General features: G+C 38.9%; 1 protein-coding gene across 3 annotated transcripts in view; it reads right to left on the reverse strand.

Moving 5' to 3' along the window:
• kcnab1b (potassium voltage-gated channel, shaker-related subfamily, beta member 1 b) overlaps positions 1-6,846 on the reverse strand; it is a 106,539-nt gene extending 99,693 nt beyond the window's left edge. The window contains exons 1-4 of one of the 3 annotated variants that reach the window (XM_037531251.1): positions 6,773-6,846; positions 6,321-6,592; positions 5,797-6,228; positions 4,019-4,288 (exon numbers count right to left, since the gene is read on the reverse strand). In XM_037531251.1, the coding sequence (XP_037387148.1) occupies positions 4,019-4,233 (215 nt within the window). In that variant the 5' untranslated portion in view covers positions 4,234-4,288; positions 5,797-6,228; positions 6,321-6,592; positions 6,773-6,846. Of the gene's footprint in view, positions 1-4,018; positions 4,289-5,796; positions 6,229-6,320; positions 6,727-6,772 lie in introns of those variants that run through there. The other 2 variants (XM_037531252.1, XM_017699200.2) reach the window with 2 other exon arrangements.
• Between the last annotated feature and the right edge of the window lie 14,556 nt (positions 6,847-21,402).

Here is a 21,402-nt window from a genome sequence, read left to right on the forward strand (position 1 = left end):
AGTTTGCATGTTCTTCCCCTGTCTGTGTGGGATTCCTCTAATTGGACTTGTTAAATTGCCCCTAGGTGTGATTGTGTATGTCTGTCTGCCCTGCGATGGATTGGTGACCTGTCCAGGGTTTATCCTGCCTTTCACCCAAGGACAGCTGGGATAGGCTCCAGCACCCTCCGTGACTCAGAAGGAGAAGCGACTTGGAAGGTGTGTGTATATCTATCTTGCCAAATTTATTTATTTCTTACTTTGTTTATTTAACTGTTGTATAAAAGCAATAGAACACTTAAGGTCCTGGTATTATGTGTGGTTTTTTTTTTTAATTATGTGTTACTATTTTGCGATAACACACTCCCTCTCATGCTCTATTGCTTAAATATAATATTTGTATACATTATTCACATTCTATACATGTATTATTCAGTGTATTTTACATTCAGCAGCAAACATGGTAAAACTGAATCATGAGGCTAATAACGTCCAAATACAGACAAAATGCCAAAAACTGTGCTGCTTTGCAGGTATTTGGATTGCTTACCACACCAATGTCAGTGTGTACAAAATGTGTCCAACATCTCCTTTTAAGATCCCTCTACAACAATTATTATAAATAGAACCCATTCTAAAAACTCGCTGCCATTTGTGTTTTATCTGCTTGAAGGTCTATACTAGCACCATAAGGTGCATAGTGCTTGAACCCCTATGATTGCCAGTTGTGGATGATCACTAGGGAGTACAGTCCACAGAGATTATCATGTTCTACATAAATTTCAGACATGAAAACCAAGCGGGAACTGACAGTCTTTGTTGGAAACAATTACAATTTATTCATACTATTCTTTTTAACGCCCTGTGATTGACTGCCGACCTGCTGTGGGTATACACTGCGTTCTGCCCAATGACTGCTGGGATAGGCTCCAGCTTCCCCCGTGACCTCAAACTTTTGGAAAAGTCATTTAAAATCAAGCAAAAAATTGGTCAATCATTTATTTTGAGATGTTAAACATTAATTGAGATCCAACTGACCCCAAAGATAAAAAGAGGGTTAAAGTATTTGAATGCACACTTTCTACATTTACATTCTATATTTACATTTGAATGTTGAATTTTATTTTGACAGTCCTCCCACACATCCTTTCTAATTAGTGAATTCAAGTGACTTAAGTTCAAATTGCAAAGCATTTTCAACAAAAGATATTTTGACAATAACGTTTCAGAAGGAATCAACAATCAGAATGATTTGTCCAAAAAAAACCTAATTTCCTCCAATGTACCAAAATTTTGCTTGTTTATTTTAAGTGAGTTGAGTGAAATAAGAACTTAAGCAAGTTTTGATGCCAAACATGTCTTGATTGATGGACTATATATGACATTCCCAGCATAAAACTATCCACCAAAATACACTGTATGTTCAAAAGTATCTTGAACTCTCCTATTATGTGAATGTAGCTACTTTAAGAGGCACACATTGTTAACACAGGTGTTCAACTGCACATACAGCTTGTCTAATCTCCAACAAAAAGTATTTATAATCGAATGAAACACTCTGGAGCAGCTGCACATGAACCTAAGATGATCATAACCAATGCCAAGCACCGGCTAGAGCTGTGGATTGATGGAGCTTCATTCAATACCTGTAAGATGAGTTAGAGTTGTGTTTACGGTCCAGATCTAATCATCCAACATGAGTACCCGACCTAATGCTATTGTAGCTCTTCTTCTTCTTTCGGCTGCTCCCTTTAGGGGTCGCCACAGCGGACCTAATGCTATTGTAGCTGAATGCAATAAAATCCTTACAATAATGTTTCAACATCTACTGAAAAGCCTGAGTAGAACAGAAGTTGTTTCTACGGTAATAGTGCAGAAGTAGAATACAATCATTGCTGATGCAGAAGGAGTGAGGAAACCTCTCTGTCACAAAGTTAAAGTGCTGGATCAAACATATCAGTATGTGTAACTGTGGTGATCAATCAGGTTTCGATTTACATCACACAGAGCTCATTCAGAGCAGGCTGTTCAAACACTCAGATGGTAGATGGTTGAAAGCATTTCAATTCTCTTTTCAAATTACACAACTCACTGCACAGAGAAAAGACTCCAGGGTTAAACGAACTCCTATAGGGTTCACACGAACCTATTATTGTCAGTTAATTTGGCACAGGAAAAAAGACTCAATATCAAGTGCGTAATTAATTTCTATAGAGTACATCCGCTTCCATTCAGTGGTTTGGAATCACTCATTATATTAGTATTTTTGTTATTTAACAGGACAGTGCAAATGTCAAAGACCACCTTTCATTCATAGATCAATCAAAATGGTCAATAATACAAATGCTTTAATGTCTCAGCATCAGAGAAAAAAGCAGAAGAACTATTTAACAGAAAAGCCTCCACAACTTAAAATAATATGAGGTTCAGTATTCAGTAACAGAAACCTTTTCAGCATTAAGTGGTATGTGCGCTCTCTTCCATACTTCAGTCTTAGAGGTTAGAAGTAGAGATTTAAGATAATCAGCAATAAGTAATAAATAATAAGTAATACATATTAGAATAAAGAGAACTAAACCTAGAAACCACAATAGGGCAAATCATACAGTGTACAACTAGAGAAAAAGGTAAAAAGCTGAAGTAAAAATAATAGACAGTGATCCTGTGTTTGATGATGTTAGACATCGTTGTGGAGCGTATTCGGTATGTAGGCAAGTGCCGGTTTTTTTACGATACAAGGTTTTCATCCTGCTATATATATATATATATCTCATATTTATATTGCAGTATGTATATATACACACACATATCAGTAGTCCTGTGACCCTGAGGCTTAGAAAATGGATGGACGGATGGATATCAGTGGTGGACAGTAACTAAGTAAATGTAAGTCATGACTGTACTTAAGTCGTTTTTTTCATGTATCTGTAGTTTACTGAAGTATTTCCATTTTGGGTGACTTTTTATTTTCACTCCACTACATTTCAAAGTCAAATATTTTACTTTTTACTCCACTACATTATTCTAAATCTGTCATTCCTTTCGGCTTTTGTGAGCATAAAAACATATCAAAACAAAAGAAGTGCAAAGCAATCGCACCAATCAGGGCACAGTGCTCCCTTTGATTTGAGCTTTTCTTGACCTGTTAGATGCAGCTACCCAGTGCAAGTGTACGGTTCAACATCAGTGCAGCAGCGTAAAATTTTGGGAGTGTCTATTCCAGCATGAATGTGGGAACCAACCTAACCTTGTGTAAATAGACCACAATAGAAAAATACGTATGCAGTTGTGACTGATGTGGGCCTTTTTCTGAATTTATACAAACATTATTTCATTTTATAGTCAATTTGTTTTTGCTAGTTTATGTTTATGAACAGAGACCTACAGACACAATATAGTAAAGGAAAACTAATTTGTGAACCTGTGCTTAAAACAAGTTTTTATTAAACTTAACTTTGTAACTATGTTGCAAATAAATCTTAAACTGAAACTTTGCAGTTATTTCAGAGCTACTTAATTCTATCTAATAGAAATTGTTTGCCTTCAGTGTTTTGTGCTTATGATAGTTTTAATAGACATCAGTGTCAGACTAATTAATGGCATTCTATTAAAAGATTGGTTTACCAAGAGTAACACTAAAGTATTTTCACCTAAAACAAGTTAATGAAGCAAGAGTCTTGTTACAGAAATGATAATAGGAGATTAGTGGCCTAATTAATCTTTTAGTACTTTTACTTTCGATACTTCAGTACATTTGAAGGCAAATACTTTTGTACTTTTACTCAAGTGGAGGTCTAAAGGGAGGACTTCTACTTTTACTGGAGTAATATTTTACTCTCTACTAAACTCAAGTACTTCGTCCACCACTGATATACACATATACGTATACATATTATCAGTGCTACAAAGTTTCCTCAGCTCTTTTAGAATCATCTTCAACAGAAGTGTTTTACTTCGAAATAGTAGTGTATGTGAGCCTATTGTACCTAGAGTGGCCCTAAATACAGAGTTGAACATGCTGGTAAAAAGAACGCTGTACCTGTACTTCATGCCAGTGAGTTTGCCAGTGGATTCCTTCAAGGAGATGTGGTGACGATGTGTAAAGGAGCCCAGGCTGCGGGCGATCAGCGCCACTGTCCTGAAGCGGGCACGTGCAGCGCTGGCTGTATTGGGACTGGCCGTGTTCTGCTTGGTTGGCTCGTTGGCCCGTGGGGCCTTGAGCCCATGGTCTGTGCAAGCGAAAGACACCTGCATGGCTAGGACTGGACTTTAAAGTAGACCTGTCGTGGGTCAGGCAATGGATAGAATCCTGGGCAGGAATGAGACAAACCAGAGGAGGAGTGTAGAATTAGAAGCTGGTCGCGTCCAGGTGAGAACTTTATATTTCTTTGACCCATATTGAAGCAATAGTTAGGCAAAAAAATCTAATGTACACAAGTTACCCCTCACTCCAAACACAGACGATCAGTCAAGGCAGGTTTGGTGTTTGAAATTTGTTTGTACCTTGTTGTATCAAATATATTTGTTTATTTATGACAGAGAGTCACAGTCTCATTCAAAAGGTTCAGTACTCCCAGTCAAATTACATGTTTTGTTGATTTTCTATGTGAAAGTAAATTAACACAACCTCTACAGAGAACACACTTCAATATGACATATTTCTGCAAATTCTAGCGTACAGTTTGTACTTATTAGCTGGGTTTAACACATAAAAAAAACATATAATGTGCCATCATTTTTGACCAGTCCACATTTTTATGTTCTTTCCCCCCCCCAGTAAGTTAAATTCATCAAAAAAACAGTAATTATGATAAACATGAGCTGGAGTGTGTCCTCTGTAAAGGATATGTTCACTTATTTTCACTTCAAAAATTGAGAAAATTTGGTGTAATGCTAAGAAAAGCATAGCAGCAACCAAGAAGGATGTTAGTTAGTTAGTAACACTCATTTGCCCTAGGAAGCACTGCTACACTCCTCCCAGACTGGGCAAGGATAGGCAGTTTCCCTTGTAACTGGACAACAGCGTAATGTAACGCTTGGAATCATTGGTTTCAATAATATTGAATTGATTTTGTTGCAGATACATATATAAAATATTTGTAATGACGCAAATATACTAAACGCTTCAAAAAAGTGGTAAAAATGTAAAATGTAAATGAAAACCAAGTGTAAATAGCTGTAAAAAATGTAAAAAAATGTTATGACTGGAGCTGTAGATGATAGCATAATCGTTTCGAAAGCCGTATATCATCGAGAATTACTTTATAACAAAAATAATATCAAGAATGCCTCATATTTGAAAAGAAGTGACCAAATCTGATCGAAAAGCTCTTCATACTAATTTTGACAAGAAATTACTTTAAGTAGATAATAACAATTAACATGTACTACTGTCTTTTATAACTGTGTCAAATTTCTAAAATACTTTAAATTATTAAGAAATCATCAGTTTATGCTTTGGATAAGTTTATAGCAGTCTACATGAGTACATAGCATAAGTTATTATTAAATAACTATTGAATGGTGTCTACAAAAATAGACAAATGCACTATGATTATGTAAGAACTCAGCGCAGTTTGAGACAAGCATATGTTAATTTACTCATAGAGTTTACATTATGCAAATTGGTGGCCATTAACGTTCATCACCATTAACTGCAGAAGCCTCATAGCTAAAACTAAAGCAAAACTAAAGAAGGAAACTTCAGACACCAAACACGGCTGACTGACTATATTTGGAGTAAAAGGAAAATTTGTAAGTTTTAAATTATGAGACTGTCCAGAAAACCAGCTATAGAAGATCCAGATTAGGACTTACCAGTCCTTATGAAGTGATTGCCTCAGAGACTGCAGGTCTTAGAAAAGCCAGAGGCAGCACAGGGTCATAGGTGCTCAGTCCTTCAGTTTATGTGTGTGGAGAAATGAGGATGACTGCGGATGTCAAAGAACAGAAGTGCCTTGGAAAGTCTTGAAGGAGTCCAGAGATCAACGCTTACTGCTTTCTACATGTATTACATGTGACTCTCTCCCTCTCCCTCTCCGCTCTAGGGACAGCAAGCTGTTTCAGTCTCTGCTGAGCAATAATCGTCTTCTTCTTCTTCTCCCGGAGTGCTTCTGCTCCACTTCTCCTTCACTTCCCTTCTTTCTTCCTTCTACTGCTCTGTCTTCATCCTGCAATCTTCTTCACCCCCAGTTAGCTCAGCAGAGCCTCAGCAGCCCCTTAAACAACTCCCGGAGACAATAGAACCCACTAAACCAGAACACAGTTGCAAACTCTCTGAGAGAAATTCACACTGAGGGTTGTAGCTAAAAAAAAAAAAAAAAAAAAAAGGTGATTGTTACCTGAAATCAACTCAAAGACTCGTCCCAGTGAAATGTGTTCCCACTGGAGAAAGTGTCCCGTCGAAGAGAGACAGGTCATGGAGAAGGATTCCCTAACTAGCGCAGCGCAGGATTCGGAAGGAACTCCTCTTTGATGAACGAAAGAGAATGGGCATTGAGCGAGAGAGAGAGAGAGGGAGAAGTGAAGGAGGCATAATTGCAATGCCTGGCGGTGGAGGAATGGAGAGAACGAGTGCGAGAGAGGGAGGGATGAAAGCAGAGCTCTTCGGTGCCTACTCAGAGAGAAGGGGTGGGGGGAAGAGAGAGGGAGAGAAAGAGAGAGAGAATGGAAAAGAGGGTATAAATAGAAAGAGAGAATAAGGGTGAGAAAAGTGAGAAAGAGGGAGAGAGTCATGGACAGAGAAGGCGAGAGAGAGAGCTGCACGATGACTGAAATAACTGCAATCTCTCACCAGTGGCTCATTTCAGCTGAGGAGAATCCATCTGGATGTGAGTGTGTGTGTGTGTGTGTGTGTGTGTGTGTGTGTGTGTGTGTGTGTGTGTGTGTATGTGTGCGTGCGTGTGTGTGTGTGCATGCGTGAGTGTGTGTGCTCACGCTTGTGTAAGTGTGTGACTGAAACAGAGGGACATGTCTCAATGTCTGAGTGGCTACGCTTGTCCGTGTGCGTTTGTGTCAGAGGGTGCCAAAGCAGAAGATGAACAGCGTCTGTGCAGCGTTTATCTGTGTGTGTATGTGTGTGTGTGTGTGTGTGTGTGTGTGTGACAGTGACAGTGACTCTAAGAATGTATGTACACACTACAGGGATTGTTCAGGGATGTAATCTAGGTCACAAGCATTACAAAGCACTTACATGCACACTAGCACTGTTATTTTCCAGTGAAGGACGTAATGCTTACCCTCTAAAAATAATGTAAGCCTCTCACTACTCTGTGTACTCAATGCCTTCTCAATTATTCAAGTATTTCACAAAGAGGGAAACCTGATGCCAAGGAAAAGACTATGTGTCGTCACGTCTGCACACGGGGGGCACACAAGGTCAAGCGGTGTGGTGCTCCGAGTAAGCTGGGAAAGTGATTGAGGCTGGGAATCTTTTCCTGCTTTCAAGTGCAAATCAAGCAGAAAGTTTTCTCTGAGGTTGAACTCCTTCATGAGATGCTTTCATGTAAAAATCGTGCAGATTGTGGAATGGCTGTTTATAGCAGGCAATGAGCTTTATTTTAGAGATGATTTGAAGAGAAATATAAGAAAAATAAAATGAAAGTTCATTTAAAATGACTTTACCATTGATTTATCTTTATAGAGTATTTTTTGCTTATTTGCTGTTCTGGGAGAGTGTTTCTTTCCTCATTTCTTTTCTCAGCCATGATGAAAACAGCACTGACAGCACAACTCAGGACAGAACAACTGCCTATCCATGCTCCACCTTTTTTCGTAGTTACTATAAAAGGCGGGCAAAATCTTATTAAGCCTATAGAGAAAGTCACATTTGTTAGTAGATAGGATTGCTAATACGTATATGTAAGTAAGTAAGTAAGTAAGTAAACATTTATTTATATAGCACTTTTCTAAGCACAGCTACAAAGTGCTTCACAAACAACAAGTACTAAAAATAGAATGATAAAACAAAACAGATACATATAACTATAAAAACAGTACAGCTATATTCATAAACAACATAAAACTGACATAAAACCATAAAAACAATGCAGCACTATCCAATAAATAACAAAAGCATCACCTGTGACCAAAAGCTAATGAATAGAGATGCGTTTTGAGTCTTCCTTTAAAAATGTCCTTTGATCCAGCTAGTCTAACATCCAAAGGCAGAGCATTCCACAACTTGGGGGCATACACAGAAAAAGCACAATCTCCCTTTCGTTTCCGTTTTGTCCTAGGGACCACTAAGAGCCCCTGACTAGATGACCTTAGTGATCTGGTACTAGGATACGGTGATAATAACTCTGAAATATATTTTGGCACATCACCGTGCACCGCCTGGTATGTTAAAACCAAAATTTTGAACTAAATTCTAAAAACAACAGGCAACCAATGTAGAGATGCCAGTACAGGGGTAATATGCTCCCTTCTTTTAGTCCCGGTAAGTACCCGGGCACTAAAATATGTGGAGCACATGGAGCAACAGTCCCAGTTTACTTAACCTCATGCTGTTCAGAAGCTAATGGTGCATTCAGGGAAAAGGTATTAAGTTCAGATAGTAACTGTAAAACCACTCCATGAAAAGTAATAAATATGCTACTGCACAATCGCTAGATTTAACCAAGTAAAATGTTGCATGGGGGCATGTGGGGATTTTTAAGATCTTTGCACAGATTTAAGTCAGTGGACTGTGAGTGCCATTCCAGAATTTCAGTTTGCATTTCTTGAAGTACTTCATGGTGGATTTTGTTGGTGGATATGTTTTGGAGCAATAGTTAAGTAACAAGCTATTTTTAATTAGTTAATGAGCATCGGAACAGTTCTGTCTCTGTCTTGGTTTTCCAGATCTCGCCCAGTTCCCCTTAACTGCCATTTCTTACTGAGATTCCAGAGAATGGAAATTGTGAGCTGAAAGCACTTTGATGTTTTTTTTATAGCCTTCTGCTTCGTATGCAGCAATTCATTTCAGTTTTAGATCCTCAGCCAGCTGTTTAGAGGAACCCAAGATTATTGAATGTTAACACAAGGTTTAAAGAGTCAGAGAATTTATAATGCATCAGCTGACAGTTCTTAAATGCCAATTCCTGACCTGTCTAACTAGTCCTAAGAAGTCAATTAAGGCATAACAAGTTCTGTGACGTTACAAGCAGAATGGTGTCCAAACTTTAGCACATGCCCCAACGACAATTTTATTTTTTTCTGTTTGTTAAAAAAATACAAAGTAACTGTGAAATGTTATTTTTAAGAGTTTGCTGTATAGGTTGTGTTTACTTCTTTTATAAAGTTTTAAAGTCTTTTAAAGTTTTAAAAGTCTTTTAAAGTTTATATTCAAAGTTCTAATGGTATGTACTGGAATTTCTGCTATGTCTCTTTATAGCGGGCTATGGTGCCCAGGAGTGATTCAGTTTTTTGGTTATATGGGTTAAATATATTCATGTTCATGTACCTCAGAACAGTACTGTGATCTGTGTTTGTGTCCACTGTCAACTTACAGTCAAATGTACCTAAAGTCTCTGAGCATATTGATATGTGCTCCAGTTTGTTAAATGTAAAAGTATACAAATCTCTCTCCTTTCACACCACAGAAGTCCAGTTTTAAAGTGGCTTGAACAGCAAACCATAGAGTGTTCATTAAACCTTGGGGCCATTTTATTGTTTATGTGTATTTACAAGTAAATTCCTTCATTGATCACCAAGTCAGTAAGCATGCTTTGTTTTTTTAAATAATATATGCCCATTTCAAATGGGCATTTCAAATGGGCATGTCAGTAAGCATGCTTTGACTCCCTTAAATGAGCAAATAAAGTTTATGTAGACAACATTTGAGCATAGCTATTAATAATTGTTTGACAGAGGGAAAACAAAGTAAAATCGCAGTGACTATTCGTAGTCTGCTGTAGCAGTTCAGTACATTTAAACAATTAGAAACTACATTACTTTCAGCATAATTAACAGCCTAGTAGTTCCAGATAGTACTGTTCTTAAAATACAGAACAGTATGGGAGTGGTGTGGATGATTGGATGAATGATTGGATCATTTTGTTTACAAATAATTTTAAACAAGGATTATAATATACAGGTCAAATAATTGTAACGGACACCCTGGTATGTATGTACATATACACATAAACCTTCACTAAGGTGTAAAGCACTAATAGGCGTATATGCATCTCATACTTTTTAATGTTCATTTCAGTATGTTGTATTATGTTTTCTTGTTTTTTACGGTGCTGTTCGGTTTTCAGGTTTAAAACTGTCAAAAATATATTTTTTTTAGTCTGACAAGAGAGCAGACCAGACAACATTCTAGCATTTTAGGACTAAACCAGTGTATCTTTAAGTTTATCTTACTTATTCACAGTGTCTAGTTTTTCTTCGTCACCAATCGCAGTGCTGAGGTGACTTTAAGTAAACTGTGTTCCTGAACATTCTCTCTGTGAAAAGCTCACTGAGTTAAAGCTAACCATCTAGCATATCCTAACTTAGCAAGCACAACTGAGCTGTCAGGCTTGCTCATCTGTCTGCCTATTCATATTTGCTCAGCTGCCTAATCTAGCATTCCCTGGATCCATATCTAGCAGTAAAGAGAATTAGAACCTCACCCTCCCATATGTATGCCTGTGTCACTCATTTCCTCTTGCTCACACTGTTGTAATTAGGTCTGCTTCAGAGGTTTAACAGGCTGGAAGTGTCGAACTTAGGGCCATCATTCACGGGTACTCATCAGAACTTTAGCACCACACTCAGACAGTTCTCAAAGAGGCCTGTTCGATGATTTTTAAGATGTTTTAATATACAAACCCATTTCCAAAAATGTTGGGACAAGTATAAATAAAATGCAATGATGTGCAAATCACTGAAACTCTATATATAACTGAAAATAGTACAAAGACAACTTATCAAATGCTGAAACTGTGAAATTTCATTGTTTTTTTAAAATAATATAAGCCCATTTCAAATTTGATGCCAACAACACGTTTCAGAAAAGTTGAGACGGAGGCTGGTAAAGTTGTGTAATGCTTGTAACATGATTGGGTTTGAAAAAGCATCTCAGAGTGGCTGAATCTTTCAGAAGTAAAGATGAGAAGAGGTTCACCACTCTGTAAGTGGGCAAAGAACTTTGCTTTTCAACATCTTTGGTACATAATATCATTAAAAAATTCAGAGAATCTGGAGAAATCTCTGAATGCAAGGGACAAGGCCAAAAACCAGTATGTGCTGGTCATGATCTTTCGGCCCTCAAGTGGCACTGCATTAAAAGCAGACATGATTCTGTAGTGAAATCACTATATGGCCTCAGAACCTCTAGAGAAACATATATAAAGAGAACCCAGGAATGTCGGGCCCAAGCTCATGACTGAGGGGAGGTGGAATACTGTCCTGTGGTCTGACAAATCAACATTTAAAATGTGTCCTCCAGGTTAAAGACCATTCAGCTTGTTATCAGCTTGTTATCAGCGCACCATTCAAAAGCTAGTATTCGTGATGGTATAGGGGTGCATTAGTGCACATGGCATACCTGACATGCACATCTATATTCTCTACTGAGTCACATTCACAGCATCCCAACTTTTTTAGAAATGGGTTTGATTTACTTTTTTTTTTTCATTCAAACTTTGTTTGATGATTAATATACACAATTGTAGTATGATATAAACATTTTTAACATTTTACATTTAATTTTATGTTTTATGTTTAATTTTATGTATTAAGTTTATTAAAGTATAATTAGTTATAAATAGTTAATTATGGATGTGAAACAATTACTAAACCTCATTTAGGAGTATTGTTTTAATTAGGGCTGCATAATGCAATATCGTATCACAATATTTCCTTGATAAACACATGCCCAGGGGCTGCAAAGACAGATTGGGTCACACATGCAGTACAGAAATAATGTAATTAGATGGGTAAGAAAGTGTCTTTAGAAGCTGAAGAAGTCTTTCTTCATGCTGGGGTTGAAGCAAAAAACTTCATTCATTCATTCATTGAGCTAAACAGCCAGATAGAAAATATGCACACACAGCTGAAACACTACTCTATCCTGAATTACTAACCTGGAAAAGGCTTAAAACACGATTAATATTTTTTCTCTTAGTATTGTATGTAAAAGGCAAAGGCTATGTGTTATGATGTATAAGGCAGCAATGGCTACTGTCAATATATCTGCATCATTGCATGAATCTTTTTATAGAATTTCAAACATATTTTAATTGATTTGGAGCTCTATATTTAAAATACAGATAAATTACACAATTACCCATAGAAAAAGCTGTTCGGGAGATCTTCACAGTTATTAACAGAAACTCATGGAACTCCCATTTCACAGGCTGCAAATTCTTCACAAGAGGGTGCCGTTAGCAGTCAAATAGCTTTTGAAGGCTCTTAAGAGTAGCACTTCGTGTTAGTGGCACTGTGTGTTCTTACTCAGCTTAACAGTGCACAGAAATGTTTTTGCAGGTCTGGTGTAACCAGTCATTAGCATTTCAATCTTTTTAACAACAGTAAAAGGTGGTTAACGGAGAAGTTCTGCAAACACACACACAAAAAAGCAAATCTTATCAAAGGCACACTATTCTACTAATAATGTACTGCTTCATATGTCATTAGCATTAACTCCAACAGTTTTCACAAACATATTTTATGTCCATATAGTGCAGACCTACTTCTAATTATTCTCTACCTTTCAATATTTAGTCACGGTGTTGGGGGGCTTGGGTAAAAGAGTGGAGGAGCAGATGAGAGAGAGTGGTGGGCTTGAGCTGCACACGCTCCGGGGAAACCCGCTTCATCTCACAATCCTGCGCCGCCTTGCAGGGTTCCCCCATGCCCCTCCCCCAGGCTCTACTCCGCGTGGTACAGCGCGTGATGATGTGGATCAGTGAGCGTGACGCTACCCTTTAGCGAAAACAGAGTTATTTTCATCTCGCTCAGTTCGTTCGAGAGCTGTTCCCTTCCACGTCCCCATCTGCTCTGCTGCCTGACTGCTTGGCCTGTTTGAGACCTTTAGCGCTTTACTAATTTCTGCTATGGGATTAAAACAAGGCTTCTTTCATAATTAAATGAAGGCGTTCCACTTCATCACTCTAAACAAGATTGCTGCACTCATTCATTTCAATGGACCTCAATTATATTTGTGTTTCGCTTTTTACAGGTCCAGACCCCTAATGAGGGTCATGGTGGAGGAGAAACTCCCCGAGAGCATGAGGGAAAAACACTGAGAGGAATTAAAACAAGTCTACACCTGATGGTACAAGCAGAATAAGTCAGAGATCAGACAGAGGGAAAGTCTGTGAGGCGAGCCGACGGCCAGTGTTAAATGTGTCAGAAAACTGTCAGAAAAAAAAGACAGTTGGCACACACCCTGCGGTCCCCTTTTTTGAAAATGGGGACCACCACCCCGGTCTGCCAGTCCAAGGGTACTGTTCCCAAGGCCCCACAATATCCAGAGCCTTAAGCATCTCTGGACGAATATCATGTACCCCCAGTGCCTTGCCACTGAAGGTCTTGCCAATTACCTCAGTGACCTCCACCAGGGAAATGAAGCTTGACACCGGCCCTGACTTCCATGAGGGAGGCATGTCTACCGGATTAAGGAGTTCTTCAAAGTGCTCCTTCCACCGACCGACAATATCCTCACTTGAAGTCAGAGTTTCTCCACCCTTGCCAAATACAGCTTGGGTGCAGCCACCCCGACCACATCTGAGTCATCCAGAACCTCCTTGAAGCTGACTGAAAGTCTTTTTCCATGGCTTCACCAAACTCCTCCCACACCCTGGATTTTGCTTCTGCCACCATTGCGGCTGCTACCTTTTTCTCCTGTCAGTACCTATCTGCTGAGTTGGGAGTCCTTTGGGCCATCCAGTCCCTAAAAAGGCCTCTTTCTTTAGCTTGACGGCCTCCCTCACCACTGGTGTCCACCATGGGGTTCTTGGGTTACCGCCCTGATAGGCACCCACAAGCTTTTGTGCACAGTTATGCCTGGCAGCTTCCACAATGGAGGTTTTGAACAGGATTGATTCAGACTCCATGTCCCCTACATCCCCCAGGACATGAGAAAAGCTTTCCCAGAGGTGGGAGTTAAAATCATTCTAAACAGGGGCCTCCGACAGTCATTGCCAGCACATCCTCACTATTTGCTTGAGCCTACCAGCTCTGACCATCAGTCTTGCTTGCCATCTGATCCAACTCACCACCAGATGGTGATCAGTTGACAGCTCAGCACCTCTCTTTACCCGAGTGTCCTGAGCATATGATCCAAAGTCAGATGAAACGACAACAAAGTCGATCATTAACCTCTGACCCAAGGAACTCTGGTACCATGTACACTTATGAACATCTTTGTGTTCGAACGTGGTGTTTGTTATGGACAATCAGTGCCTGGAACAGAAGTTCAATAACAATTCACCATTCAGGTTTAGATCGGGCAGGCTGTTCTTCCCAATCACGCCTCTCCAGGTATCCCAGTTATTGCCAACATGAGCATTGAAGTTCCCCAGTAAGACTATGGAGTCTGAATACTCTGACCTGTTGTTTGGTGCATAAGCACACACAGTCAGAGTTTTCCTCTCTGCGATTTTAACTCGCATTGAGGCAACCCTCTCGTCCACTGGACCAAACTTCAACTGCATGGCCACCAGCCAGAGACTCTTGAGTATCCCCACTCCCACCCGGCGTCTCTCACCCTGTGCAGCTCTTGAGTAGGAGAGGGACCAACCCCTATCCAGAAGTTTGGTTCCAGAGCTGACACTGTGGGTGGAGGTGAGCCCAACTATTTCTAGTTGGTACCTCTCAACCTCCTGCACAAGCTCCAACTCCTTCCCCCCCAGTGAAGTTACATTATATGTGTCAAGAGCCAGTTTCTGCCACAAGGGCCTAGGCCACCAAGGGCCTCCCTGCAATCTCCCACTGCCTGTGCAGCATTGTACCGCTCCCCAGTGCTGGACCTTGCGGGTGGTGGGCCCACATGGTCTCCCCACATTGCCTCTTCGGGCTGAGCCCGGCCGGGTTACATGGGCTGTCCGGGCAGGGTACATGATTTTCTGTGCCTGTTTTTCATGGTGGGTTTTTGGATTGCGTTAGTCTGGGTCTTCAGTCCAGACCTATTCGCCCTGGGAGACCCTACCAGGAGCATATTGCTCCTGACAACTTAGCTCTGAAGATCCCTAGACCACACAAGCCCTTCTGTTACGACAAGGTCCCAGTCCAGGAAGGGTGACCTTTCCCTTCCAAATGAACTCAAAGTTTTTAATGTGAAAAGTGGTTGGTTAGTGTAGTGGTTAACACCTTTGCCTTCTACACTGTAGACTAGGGTTCAATCCCCGACCAGGGCAAACACCCTACACTATACCAATAAGAGTCCTTGGGCAAGACTCCTAACACTGCCTTGGCTTACCTGTGTAAAATGATCAAATTGTAAGTCGCCCTGGATAAGAGCGTCAGCCAAATGCCATAAATGTAAATGTAAACACTGGCTTAAGCAGAAAGAAACCTTTGAACATTGCACAAGTTTTAGTTAATAAATGGACATAGATGCATTCATTAGAAATAAAGTCATATTTTAGGGATGCATGTTTTATGTATTTTATGTATTTACTCCACATGTTGTGCTATTCGTTTCTTTCTTTTTTTAAAAGCCTTACCAGTGCTGGGGCTGCAAAGTAGCTTAAACTAGATGTCCTATATACATTACATGTGCTGCATACTATGTGAAAAAATGTTGTCTCTGTATCATCCCTGTCAAATAAATAAATAAAATAAAATAAACAAAATTAGCTTCTCGCATTTATATGGTATGAGATGATAGGAATAAAATCTGGGGTGAATTCTCTGGAACACTAATATAATTTCAGATTATATCTTAAGGATTCTCTGATGATCTATGATGCCTTGATGCAAGAAAATAACCACATTCTATTTGTTTTCTCTATCAAAGTCAGAGATTCTGGCCCAAATTTCTGTTACTAGAACTTTGTCACAGGCTATTTTTGGTTACAAAGCTCTGAAGCATTTTTTCTTTAAATGATATACATAAAAGTAGCTACAAGTACAGCATCCCCTTAAGACTGTCACACATACAAGAGAAAATGAATTCCAAAGCCATGTTTACATGCCTTCAGTGTATAAATCATTGTTGCACTTACGCTGTATGGGAAATGCTCACAATGAAACAGTGGGAAAACAGCTATTTAAGGTCACATCATAATCCATTATCTTAACAGCAAAAGGGAATAAAATATGAAATGTACTAATTTATATATATTATGCCCTGCGATGGACTGGCGACCTGTCCAGGGTGTATCCTGCCTTCCGCCCAGTGACCGCTGAGATAGGCTCCAAACATCGTAGGTTTACTTGTCGTTTACCGTTGATATCTGATTACCTTGTATAGTCATAGGCCTAGAGTGTATATCTGCCTTTAGGCAAGACCAAAATTTCAAGTAGTTAGGGGTTCATGCAGGGGATTGGCGCTCATGTAGATCATTACACACCAGAAGAGAGGTTTGAGAGGGACATGATGATAGACTATTCATTAAAATCGCTGAAGCAACCAGGTCAGACTTAACATTTCCAAGACTTTCTCACACAAAAGTGTTCGTCTTGTTTGGATTTCACGTTGGCGTGTGACTTTGGCAGCCCTATCTACCTTATTATTATGAAAAATGCATGAACTTGAGCCGGACATTCTGGCTAAGGCCAGCTCAGGACATTAATATTTCTTAACAAGGATCTTTATCTTTTGCATAAACACACCCCCCTCCCCAATTTCATCACTCTGTGGACAATTAGAAAGGCTGATCAGTCTTGGCTGGACTTCACTCCTTCACTTCAGACTCATCTGTTTTCATAGAAACCAGTTAATTAGTGGGTGACTGGAATGGAATGAATCAAAAAAATAAACAAAAACAAAATAAACAATAACAATCAGCCAGTCCTGCCAAGTCAATCTAAGAAGTTCCTAAAGTTTTGAAGTGTTGCTGCAGGCAGTTGATTCCAGACTGAAATTATTATTATAATAATAATTTAAAATTAGCCTGGCAAAGTTCAGAAGAGAGCAGAGTATGCAGTTCGAGATCACTTTGTTGCCAGAAAAAAACTTTCTTACTGAAATGTTCAGAGAGAGTTCTGTCTACACGAGTGGCAAACCATGACTATTAGAGCTGGGCCTATGTCCATACAGTGTCAAAAATGATAATGCTAATTTCTGCTAGCACAACTATAGCATTTCTAATAGTATGTTAGCACTAAGCTATTGCTGGTGCTCATGAACATCCTTGACAATCTGTGTTTGCAATTAGTGACTTATCTAATACTTTCAGAAGGCCTAGAGTATGTGTGTGGTTGATTCCACTGTCACTTCCTATTTGTGATGATAGATAATTTAATGTGCAACTGTTTGGCGAGCAAACAAGTGTATCCCATTTTCCACTTACTCCAGATGTAGTCAGTGAGCTAATTCATGTTTGGAGTCCAAAATTTGCTTCTTTAGTTTGAAGCTATAATGCTAATGTTGCTTATACATTCTCAATAGTCACCCACATAGATCAAATAATTTCTGTAATAATACATCCCTAAAACTTTTCTCTGCTCACTCAACCTGCATCCAGGTCTTCATTAAAGTTGTTCAGATTTGCTGATGGTTTCGAGCACACTGTGAGCCATAAAAATAAAAAAACTTTCACCAGGTTGGACAGTGATTTCAGGCAACACCAGAGCTGCATTGTCAGAAACATTTTATATCAGCACTACTTCTGCTGAGGTGGTTTGTATATGCTGGCCCTGTTGCGGCTGCCCACAGTTTTGTTTATTATTGCAGTTCACAGTAAATCACACTGTAAATCTTAAATCTAAAACCACATCAACAAGTCTGTGAGAGAATAAAACTGGACATGTTGAGAGAAGTTTTAATGGTGTAATTTTACAGAGACAGTTTGGGCTGTTTGGGTGCCATTGATTTGTGCTTGTTAGCAAAGTTTGCCTTGCAGCTCCTAAACTAAAGAGGCAAAATTTGGACTCAGAGCGACTACCTCTGGGCTAAGTGGAAAATTGTATAAATTGGATCTTTTGCCAAACCATTCCAGCCCAGCTCCCAAAGTGCTAAGTGATGGAGCAGCTTGCTGCAAGGATCTAACTTTTTTGTTTCCAATCTAAAGTTAACAATGACATACAAGAGTATTGCTAAAATACTTGCAAAGTTATACAATGAGTCCCATCTCTAAAGACCTAGAAGGCCCTGAGGGTTCTCCACTGGTCCGCACAAAAAGAGGATAAGCTAAACAAGGCTGACGTGCTTTCTGTAGCTTTTTCCAACTTGAACTTGATGTGCCTGCATTTAATTTGCAAATACAATGGCAAGATAGACTGAGTTGTTTTGGCATTTATACGGCTTCAGAACTACAGTAGAGGACAGGCTGAAAGCGTGCTTGACTGTGTGTGGGCCACTGGCTTCCTCATTACTGTCCTCTACCACAGTTGGGTCAAAAATGTGGAGCAAATATGCAGCTAACACTGTGACAGCATTGTTCTCACTCTCAGTTTAGAATAGCAGACAGAATGTCTGTGAGAATGAAAGAAATGAAGCACATACCATCTGATTGTGTGGGTTCAGAGGTTTGCTTGTGTATGTGCGAGTGTTGTAAAGGAGGGCTGCTTCTGGGTCTGCCTTCAAAGATATTCGTGCTGACCTAGAGCTGTCCATAGTGCTATAGAGAGACCAGACAGAGTCCATACAAGTGGTTTTGTAGGCTCATGCACAGACATTTTGGGATGCAGGGGCTCAAGGGACAAAAAGGGCAATGAGAAGGTGATTTAAACTTAATTAATTTACAGCATGTTGCAGACACTGTAGTCAATAGAGGCAGTATAATTATGTTTCAGAGGACACCAAATGTAATATTATGAGTTTTTCCCAAGGCTGCAAATACAAGCTTTACTGCAAGACCAGGGATTTTAATCATCTTTTTCACCCAAAGCTGCTACCCACAATGCAATCCTATTATTATGATGCAGTTACATATGAAGTTATAACTCTTTAAGAACTACATACATCCCTGGTTGTGTCCAAAGCTGCACACTTCCATACTAAAAAGTAAAGAAAAAACAGTACAAGACCATTGGAAATGCATTCATTAGTATAGTAGTGTTTCCGCACTACTATTGGACTACTATAGGACACTACTATAGGACGCTCACATATGTGGGCTCCCAGCCAAATGTATGTCGATCCATTTTTAAAAATGTGCATCATTTTTATTAATCTGTTTTTAAAAACAACATGCATTAAATTAAACCACCAGAGAGTGACCAGCGACAACAGCAGTAGCAGAAAGTGAACTAGCTACTACATGTGATTATCAAAGCTGTCCTGGGGTGCCTTTCCTAAACAATGATGCAAGTCACTGCTAAACCAATATTGATCAGTAAACTGATGAAAATCCAGCTAATGACTGTTTCCCAAAACCATACCATCGGTTGGGTAGTTTGAACCATGTCCATTGCAACCACCTTAGTTTGAACTACAGTGGTTTGCCCTGTGTCTTTAATGGAATTTGCAGCAAATAACTAAAGAAAATGCCTATGAGCAGTAGCCTAACATGTGCAGATGAAAAGGAACTTACTGTATCATGAATGAGAGTGAAAATGAAACTTTAATTAAAGTTAGTTATAGTTTAATTGACATTTTTTGCCGTTTTTTTTTTCACTAGTTCTTCGCCACTTTCCTCGGCAATGCATACAAACTAGCTGGGCCTCATGCTGTTATTGCATAGCACAGTAATGCTGTACACTGTAAAAAATGAGGCATTAAAATTACTTAAAAAAATTAAGGCAATAGTTTGCATGGTTCTTTCTGAGTTGAATTAACTTTCTGTTCTATTAAGTAAATGCAACCTATCTAAGCCACTTAAAATATACTTAAATAAATTATCACAGTATAACTAAAATTACTATTTTAACTTAACCCCCCCCCAATCAACACAAAATATTTAAGTTAAATCTACTCACGTTTTCTAATAAACTCAACTAAATAAAATAAAAATTAATGACTACAAATTCAAGTTGTCCTAATGGATTTTTTTAAGTTCTACCAACATAGAAAGATCCATGCAAACTATTGCCTTAATTTTGTTGCCTTTGTATTTCTTAAAATATAAGCCTACTTAACAACCACTCAAATAAATCAATTTCCATACATCAAATATATCTGCATTTATTAAAAGTGCAAACAATAAACATGCAGCAAAAGGACTTGCATATGCAGTCCTTAATTCTGTTTACATGGAACATAAAATGTATTGCTTTCATAAATAATAATATACAAATGTTGGTCACCTGAAAGTCACCATCATTGACTGTGCTGTGCATAACTGCTTTCTTTTTTTGTTCCCTCACATTTACTGAATGCATATCATTGCTGTTCAATGAAAAACATGCATCTCCAAAATAATGACTTTACAGGAGAAGACAAAAATCTTCTTAATCTTCTTTGAATGGAAATTAATCCAAGTCATTTGAAAGCAAGGAGGGGGGGTGCTGGAACCTATCCCAGCAGTCATCGGGTGGCAGGATACACCCTGGTCAGGTCTCCAAATTGCACATTAAAAATGAAATATGTGCGTTTATAACAGCCCTCTGCGTCCACACATCGAGTCAGCTCGCTAGCATTTAGCTACTTAGCTCGCTAGCAAAACGGCCTCAGCAGACTGAAAATCCAGCCCCCCCCATCGAGTTAGCGTTTAGCATTTAGCTACCTAGCTTGGAAACAAGACTTACCGAAATACTTTTATCCAGAGAAAAGCATAGTCATATATATCGATAGGTTAACTCATCTATATACGTTTATGCATACGAGCACCAAAAAGCACGACATTTAAGGAGCTTATCAACCTCGCAATATGAGCAAAAGGGCTTCAACAGAAAGTCAAACGAGAGGAAAAATAACCTCACAATTTAGAAAGCAAATCCGTAAGCCAGCTATGGCTTTAATGCCGACATAAATCTGCAAATACACTCTTACAAAGTTATTTTACATGTAGAAATTAGGTTATGATATTCTAATATTTGAGGTGATAAGAAACTTACCGTATATCAAACGTTTACGATGGCGCCCGTTTCGCAGCTTGCCTTGATTTAAACTGAACGAAAGTAAGTTGCCCCGACCGAGTTCACCAATGTTGCTCTGACGTCTAGAAAAATTAAATAGATTTTGATGAGCTTGTTGAGTTCAGTTTATACTGCAAACTATAGGTTCATTAAGCATAAAAATATTTAGAAACAGCGTAAACATGTTTATTTTGTGTGAATTTTAATAAAATTTTAAGTATAATTTGCTTTGAGTCAGAATCAGTTTTTACAGTGTAATAACATTTAATGTACCGAAAGTAAAACAACAAAAATAAAGGTAAAGCACCAGATTTGTCTCTAGCA

This window comes from Pygocentrus nattereri, chromosome 19, assembly GCF_015220715.1.
Source record: "Pygocentrus nattereri isolate fPygNat1 chromosome 19, fPygNat1.pri, whole genome shotgun sequence".
NCBI lineage: Eukaryota > Metazoa > Chordata > Actinopteri > Characiformes > Serrasalmidae > Pygocentrus > Pygocentrus nattereri.